Raw genomic sequence first — 9,148 nt, forward strand, 5'->3', positions numbered from 1 at the left:
GGGGGGGGGGGACTTCCACCATAATACAGAAGGCCTTCACCTTCAAAGACGTTTTTAATCTAATTTCTGTGAATCATGATTCCCCAATTCCGTGTTTTGCAAAACAGACTGACAGGATGTCGAGCACTAATGAGCAATCAGACAGAAACGCTTCAGTACACGCAGCTCTGTCAGCGAAGGTATTATCATATCTTAAAGTTAGTTCGTTTTTTTTGTTTTTAATTTAGTTAAGGAAAATGGTTTGAAATATTGTTCAATTATTCAACCCTCTTGTTAAAATTCAATCAATGAACGCGGTCGAGAGGCCGCGGAGAAAGCCAAGATGAATTGCTCTCATATCTCGGGATTGATCAACTGTACAAGAGACAAACACACGCACGCAGTGCGCACACATACTTGGCGTACGTGATGTACCAGATCAAAACGAATCTGCATACATCCACGCCAGATACGGGGTTCATCGACGGTGCGTCGGCCTGCGCCGCGTTGTTTTGCCCTCTCAGCTGGAACCACAGCAAATGTAAAGGATAAAGAGCCACCGTCGGCTTTGTTATCTGCAGATGCACAGGAGCAACTGTGTGTGTCGACGCACAACTGTGCCTTAACAAAAGCAAACACTTGCTGATGCGCCCTAATGCCGAGATAGTTTATCCGTGTGTACGTGTGTGTCCCGGTGCAGGGCTTTGGTGATTATGAGTGCATGCAGATCTGGTTGATAAGGCTTTTTGATCTCTGGAGGGAGGCAAGCCGTATTTGCATCTGACATTAAAGACGGGACTGAGAATGGCGGCTTTCTACAAAGCTGACAGAAGGAGAAGCCCATGCATAATGCACCTGTGTGGACAGAGAGGAGCCGAGCGCTGGGGCTCTACCACCTGCTTGCTCTTCTAGGCTGCATCATCGCCGCTTCCTCTGTCATCTCCCTGACAGCAGCAATGAGTCGGGAGAGACTCTGAGGGGAAAGAGAAGAGGTGGAAATGGCAGAGATTACACTTCTTCCTTTTTGAATATGCAATCGTTTCTGGGAACCACTGTGACTGAGCAACATTGCTGAGCAGCGGAGAGAGCGTGAGGGATTTCTTGTATCTGTGTGGGAGAGATCAAGATGAGAAATAAAGAACACACACACACACACACACACCAAAAAAAAAAAGATGGATTTAGAAAGAGAGAAGGTGGGAGAAGGCAAGTGTGCAGCCTTTGAGGCATTCCATCATCCACCAAACTCCTGCAGCTCTCCTCTTCCCTCCTCCTCCTGTGGAAAGAGAAAAAGAGCGCAACAGAGAGAGAGGAAGAGCTAGGGAGGGGGGACAGAAACAGAGAAAAGGAGGGAGAGAAAGAGAGAGAGAGAGAGAGAGAGAGTCACGCTTACAAGCCAGTGGAGAAGGGACGTCAAGAGGAGGATCTACAAAGAGAGAGAGAGAGAGAAAAAAAATCCTTCTCTCTCTTCTGCTGCCTCTCTTCGTGCATCCTACGGACAGTGAGGAGCGGAGAGGGGAGAGCGGAGAATCCAGCTGGCGTATTTTTCTACCCTGTGATTTCAGCGGCTTTATCACAGTGCGTGGAGCACGGGGGGAGAGCTGCTGAGAGCTCGAGCGGTGACATCGTTCCGCAGCCGAAGAAGAAGAGTGCAGCACAGGAGCAGGGATGCTTAACAATCTGACCGACACAGAGGAGGGGGACGGGGGAGCGCAGAGCCAGGGTGAGTGATGGGATGTGTCATGCAGTCACTGACACACACACACACACACATACACACACATACACACACACATACTTACGCGCATACTGTAAAGGTGACCGTACAGTCAGGTAAGTAGGGGGGGAAAAAAAAAACACGACACATTTATTATTAAGGTTTACATGACATTACAACCTGATGCAAGTGAGTGCTGACTTAAAGAGTCGGTGTGTCAGTGTGTGTGTGTGTCAGTGTGTGTGTGTGTATTTAATACAGCATCATATGGTGGAGGCCCTGCTTTTCCCCTCTTTGCTCCTCTGCTGTTGCGCTTACTGCAAGGCTGTTGTGACAGGAATAGTAATGGGCTGTGTCCATAGGATGGATGGAGAGGCTGAGGGCAGAACAGCTCTGTCCAGCCCACATATCTGTGTCAACTTACAGTCACACACACACTCACACACACTCACAAAAGATTTACTTCGTCTAGTCTTTTTTTTTTTTAATCGAGAAAAAATTCATTTACAAAGAAAAAAAAAATTCATGCACATACCGCTGCTCCAAAGAACTGATACCGAACCAGCGCTGTTTTTAATCCAATCACCTGCGGGTGACAAAAGCAACTCTCCGTCCAATCCCCTGTCGCTGAGCCCCGGCTTCAGCCTCTGCAGGATTTCCAGAGAAGACCTGTAGGTTTCTGGATTGCGTCGAGCTGCACTGTGAGGGATGTGACACCAGGTGTTCAGCAGAAGGCTGGAGCGCTGTCAATGAAATGAACACATGCCCTATTGGGAAAAACATTAGGCGACTAATGTTATTATAGTCCCTGGTCCAGCCATTAGTTTCTCAAACAGAGGAGAGGTTCATTAATGTCCCAGGCTTTCAGGGAGGTGTCAAATGTGAGGGACGGTCACTGTGCTGCTGCTCCTACCTGTGAAGACTTTATTAAAGAATTACATAGTGTTGGGGACATGAATATTTAATTTAATGCAGACAAACCTTTTTTTTTTTTTAAGAGATCTGGCTGTAGCTGTGCTGCAGGATAAGTGGTTCGTGACGTGACATCGCGTATGGGTTTGATACATTCCAAAAAATATCTAGGGCATAATGTGACGTGGAGAGAGTCAAGACGACATCCAAATAATGTGACGAAGTTTTCAATCCTGATCCCATGCAACATTCCCCTCTCATCTCTGCGTGTCTTCCTGTCACTCGGCTCTAACAGAACCTGAAGCACTGAAACTCACACACAGGCAGACAAACACTCTGTGTAGCACTCCAAAAATATTCTTCCACCTCACTATTACAGTAAGACATATTTAAAAAAAAAATCTTTCCCATGATTCATACCTCTGCCAAAGTTACTGTACAACCACCTAAATAACTCTGTTTAGTCATCATACCGTTGCAGGCCAGCTCCAGAGAGGGAGGGCTACCTGCCTCCTCACGGAGGGAATTTTTAGGGTTATACTTTCCCCGTCCTTGGAGGGCTGATACACATATTATATAAAAGAGCCAGAGTTTCATTCATACCGAGATCCAGTTTTGTACTTCTTTCCCACCTCGGTGATTTCTCGTCATACAGAAGTTTGCAATGAGAGATTGGTTGTACCGGTGTGTGTGTGCTCGTATGTCCTCCCTGTTCTGCATCAACCAAACAGAACATTTACTTCACACACACCTCAGTAGACCTCTGTGGTCACACTGACGTGTAAAGATTGACTTGGGCCGTTGGAGGTTATCTGCTTTCTCTGGTGCTGAAAGCCCACAACCACTTCCTCCCTATTCCAGGAGGTGAGGGCAGCACGGCGCTGTCCAAGGTGCTGATTTATAGCCTTCATTACATGGCCAGATTATAGCCGGCAAAAGGACAGAGAGGAGATTTGCATACAGTATCAGGGTGGAGGGAGGCAGGTGTTTGTTGGTGGCGCTGTGTTCTTTGCGCTCTCCCCCTCTACGGAGTACACAAAGATGTAATACTCAGGGAGAGGAGGAAATGAATGTTGCTGGAATCTGAGCTGAATGGGCTGTCAGTGTGGTGATCCCAACATCCATATTTCTTTTCTGTGGTGCAGCTGAGAAGTGGGGGAGGACAGGGTTTGGGTTCGGGTCCTGGTTTAGTGATCACTTTAATTAAATAACTACTGGAACTGCATTTAATATTTCACATATTGTCTGTCATGGTGTCGTTGTGTAAAACATGCAAGAGTTACTGAATTTTCTAGAAATGTAATCTTTTAAGAATGTATGTATATATGTCTATATACATATATACACACACACAAAATATATATGTGTATATATATAATTTATATATTTATATATTCATATATTTCTATACTATATATTTATATATATATATTTATATAAATACATAAATATATATATATATATATATACAGTACATATATTTTGTGTGTGTATATACTTACTGCTGCAGAACATTTCTGTGCATGTGTTCTGTATCTGAGACCAGTAAAAGGAAGTTCACACTCATGCCCTGAAGCTAACATGACATAAGCTTGAAAGTCATTCTCAGAGAGCTAAGAAAGCTCCAAACCCTCTTTCTGTAACATATATAACATACGTCGTTTGGAACGACGACCCCAACTCACACTTGACGCACCATTATCCAGCCCAGCATGTCCAGTTCATAGAACAAACGTAGCGTCACCAATGGCTGTTCCATTTAATGCTACATTAGCAGCCTGTTGCAGGCTAACGCTAAAGCAGGTAATCGGTGGAAATCGTTCTCAGCAAGTCACCAAATAATCAGAAGACATGGTCTTAATCATTTTAGAAAAATGTAAAAAAAAAAAAAAAAAGTAAATAATGCATTTTGTTTTTAAAAAATTTAGTACGTTTTTTTTTTTTTTTCTTCAAGACAACATTAACAATCTTCAAGGCGATACAACATCCCTCCCTATTTATCCGTCCGCTTCCTCCCTCGGGTCAATCCATACTGTCGGTCAAGGCAGTGGTTGTAATGTAGTTACTGTATGGCTGAATGCGTAATACTGCAAAATGCTCCCCAGGGTTCTCTCCTGGGGAGGCAGTTGTTGTGCATGCGGCGTCATTATTCTCTGTCTGCCCGCCGCAACTTATCTGTTAGGAGAGAGAGAGAGAGAGAGACGGCCAGAGAGAGAGAGAGAGCAGTTAGTGAGCTGTTGCTGCCTAATGAGGCTCCACAGACACTTGTGCTGTTCCTCATTACAAATATATTGGGTACTTTCACATTCTACATGTTGAATTGTATATACTGGATGTGTAGTAGAAACGGGGCACTGTGCTGCAGAGAGTGCCGTTGCTGTAAACGACCAAGTTGTAAATGAGAACAGGGAGGTTCTACAAGAACCAGATATAACAGCCTTCCATCCATCCATCCATCCATCCATCCATTTTCATCCGCTTATCCGTTACCGGGTCGCGGGGGCAGCAGTCGCCCCCAAATCACATTGCACCGTACCTAAATTAAGTTACTTTATTAAATTACTACATTGGGTAGAATTAATTAATGATGACTGTGATTAATTAACTCAAATGATTAATCAATTAAAGTTGCATAACTTTTATTCAAGAAATCATTCTAAATGTATATTTAGAGACAGTGATCAATGGACATTCAAAATAATATGAATGATGATTAAAGAATACAGGCAATAATATTAATAATAATAATAATAATGTATTAACTTGTTTAACATTTCTTTTTCCTGACAAATCCACAAATCCAAATTGTACTAGAGATGGTTGTTAGGGGTTTGGTAGAGTCGAACTACAGACCCACTGGAACACATCTTAGCCCTGTGGTGTGAAGCCATCTTTTTCAGTCCAGCTCAGACGTAGTACTGTTCACAACCTGGCCTCTGTTATAATACGTCTGATTTCAGTCTATTTTTAACCAGAGTAAACGGGAGAAGAGTAAATGGCTCTCCAAAGTTTAATATCGACTCTAATTATCAGACATTGGATTCAATTTTCTGAAGATGGGTTTTAATGAAACCTGAATACAATGCCTTATATAAGGATTGGGCAAATGAATGGATCTGGCTGCTAATTAGAGTATCAGTAGTGGCTGTCCAGATATAATGGATGGTGTTCATTCATTGGTTTGTCAATTAAAAAAAGCAGCAGAGTATAATTGGCAGTGAAGGGGCTTCATGCTGCTGTTGACTCACAGTGTTCTGATGAAAAGCTCAGACAGAAAGGGGGCAGGCTCATTTTCATGTTAATAATAATAATAATAATGTCACACACACACACACACACACACGCACAGACCCTCATTCATACATTATTTACATTTGTTGTGTTTCTCTATCGCCAGTGAAACTAGTTCAACTTTAGTGGTGTTTATCATTCATCGATTTTGTTGCCGTGACTTTAGTTTAGTTTAAATGTAATTTAAAAATCAAAAATTGATATGAGCTGTGAAAAAGCAGAGGTAGGAAAATATATTTTAAGTATAAATTAAATATAAAATGTATAAATTTTTTTTTTTAGATAATTGGATGAACAGTAAAAAATAGTAAAAAAGGGGGGGGCAGACTCAACATTTTCATCATTTTTAACACCATTTCTTTAAAAAAAAAAAAAAAAGATTTTTAAAAATCTTTTAAAAAGTCAGTGAAGTCAGGAAGTGGACTTGGGTCGGGAAGGTTTCAGGTTTGGGGTTCCAAGTTGCCACTCAGGTGCTCTGAGCATGGCACTGTCCCCGCACACTGCTCCCCGGGTGCTTCAGCTGCCCCCTGCTGGTAGGGGTTAAAAGCAGAGGTCGCATTTGTCAACTCTTGTGTTTGTATGAGTATTAAAATCTGAAAAAAATTCCATGTTAAGGTGGATTAGGAAAAGATAAAAAATAGGGTTTTTACTTGACCTGCCTTAACTGAGGGCCATCATGTAATTGACCACAATTTAGACTAAGAGCACTAGTAAAAAGGAACAGGAAAATATCTTAACCAAGTCACTCGTAAACATATCAAATCTCTTCACTCTAAAAATACAAACATGAGTCGATGTCATTGTTTTTATTGTTAGGCTGTTTAAGACTTCCCACAAACAAGCACCATGTTTGTTCAGCTTATATAATATTTCAGAAAGGGAATTTCCCCAGTGGTTGAATCATTAGCATTTCATAAAGCTCCCAGAGAAGTCACGTTTTCAGTTTTTCTGCTCACATGTTACCTCACCGCACCACCGCACGCTCTCCGTCTCTCTCTCTCTCTCTCCCTCTCTCTCCCTCCGTCTATAAGATAGGCCAAACAATTCTTCCAGCTCCATCCCTAATTGCCAATGTAACAATGGACTTCTCTCATCTCAAAGGCGAGCGTAAGCCTGGCCATCACATGTGCACTTGGCTCTGAACATGTGTGAGCATATAGGGAGTTACATTACATATGGCTGTGTCCACTAATGACTGTGTCCACTTTCACTGGCAAAACCAATAAACGATGCTGCAGTTGTTTGGACTGAAGGACCATGTGGTTAGGAGTCCGAACATGAACGCGACAGATTTGAATGGCTCTCGGTTATTTAGTGCCATTATGGTATATTGCATTACTTTTTTTTTTTTTACAGAGACGTGCAGTGAGGATTTTACAATAGGGACAGATGCTTCCAACACTGATTCTAATTTACAAACAAAAGACAGGCTGGGTTTAACAGCATCATCAGACAATAAATGTCGTTCGTACCCATACTAATTCTATTTGAGTGCAAACGATTGGACATCAAATGGTTTTGGAGAATCAGTTTTTATAACTACAGAAGGTCCTCAGTTCATCAACCTCTACAGCGTTCTGTGGTTACAGCGCCATCTAGCATAGATTTATCAAGAAAGTCTTGTCATTCCGATGTTTGGAAAACGAACTGCGCACAGGAACTAGTTGACCTTGTCACGCCGCTCTGAGCACAGAAGACGGCTTTGTTTACATTGAGTGGTTAGAGTGTAATCTGGATCAAACATCAGAACTGTTTTGGTGTATAATTCAAACGCTACAATATGAAATGTTTGTGTTGTGTTCCAAAAAAATCAATAGACAACGAAAGGTAAAGTAATCCCTCAGAGACGTTACGATCTGTCCCATAATCACCACCAAGAGCCCGTGGGCCCGTAAAGATTGAAAGTGATTACAAATGCCCCCCATCAGTGTGATTGACCACACTCATGCTCAATGGTCCGTTTGCAATTTGGATTTCAGTTGTGAAATGACCACACCGGCCACGCCGTATTAGCTTTCGGTGTCCTCAACGTTTCCTTCTAGTTCCTCTCCATTAGCCATACAAGGACGTTACAATTTCCTTTTAAGAAGTTAGAGAGGATATAAAATAATAAAAAGACATTTTTAAGGCTATAAATGCAGCACAGAGACAATAGTTGTCTTATTGTTTCGTCATACTTTGACAAAATTCAGCTGTGTCTGTTTTATAAATTTCACCTGATTTAAATACAAATCCATCGGCGGCCATCTTTATTTTCCCGTTGTTGAATTGAAGTCATCCGAATAGATGTGACGTACCGTCATATAAACAAATGAACTGCCTGATAGGTTTGCACCGCTCTGCTGTCTGTGTAGGGGGGCGGAGCGGGGGGGGGGGGGGGGGGGGCAGACGGACGTACGACGAGGGTCTTTCTGGATTAGGGCCATTATGACGAGGACACAAAGAGAAACACTATAATTTTCAATGGCAGGGCCGTCAGTGGAGCTGCCTGGGGAAAATAGTCATTCATTGTAGCAGGAGGAATCCCCTCTATTACATTTAGCCGAAGAAGCCGACCGCTAATTCAATAAACACACACACACTTTTTGTGACATCGAGTAGACAGTTTTCCTCCAGCCTCTTAACCAAATTTCTTAATAACTTTTATAAATACCCTCACCTTAACTATTATAACATGTTGTTCAATAGATGTCACCACAACAATTTTTCAAAATAAAATGTCACGAGTGGAACAAATACACTGAGACACACATTGTTTGTGTGTTTTGTGAGTACTTCACCTACACACATTACCTTCCCTAGCCCCTTACTGTAAACTTGACTATTACAAAGTCGCCTCTCTGTCAGTGGGCACCTGCACAGCATCCATAAGACGACAATATTTAAAAAAAACAAATAAATCTGAACTAGTATGAATCTAAGCTGTAAACTCTAATCTGACTCTTATTTTAATCCTAAACCTAATCTAAATGCTTTGCATCCAAACACCCTCAGCAGGCAAGATGTCAGCGCCAGGACAAAGCTCACGGTGTTATGTCACCAGGACGGATGATGACGTTAACGGTGCGGCTCACGAGTTACGACCGTTGAATAATTGACAATACTCATAACCAGTTTCATCCATATTTCAGTCCCATCTGTAAATATTTCACATAATTTTATTTCCCACTCTCACAGAAAAGCAATCCCACTCCCATCACTGGCACCCCCCCCCCACACACACACACCCCCCCCCCACCCACCCCCCCC

The 9,148-nt window shown here is 42.4% G+C and overlaps 1 protein-coding gene across 2 annotated transcripts in view; it reads left to right on the forward strand.

Annotated features, from left to right (window-relative positions):
• LOC103386749 (solute carrier family 12 member 5-like) overlaps positions 1–9,148 on the forward strand; it is a 114,891-nt gene that overhangs the window by 41,796 nt on the left and 63,947 nt on the right. Inside the window, exon 1 of one of the 2 annotated variants that reach the window (XM_017036790.2) lies at positions 33–1,702. The exons of the other annotated variant lie outside the window; for it this stretch is intronic. Within the exon in view, the coding sequence (XP_016892279.1) occupies positions 1,648–1,702 (55 nt within the window). The 5' untranslated portion in view covers positions 33–1,647. Of the gene's footprint in view, positions 1–32; positions 1,703–9,148 lie in introns of those variants that run through there. 2 annotated transcript variants of the gene reach the window in all.

This window comes from Cynoglossus semilaevis, chromosome 11, assembly GCF_000523025.1.
Source record: "Cynoglossus semilaevis isolate Cse_v1.0 chromosome 11, Cse_v1.0, whole genome shotgun sequence".
Lineage (NCBI taxonomy): Eukaryota > Metazoa > Chordata > Actinopteri > Pleuronectiformes > Cynoglossidae > Cynoglossus > Cynoglossus semilaevis.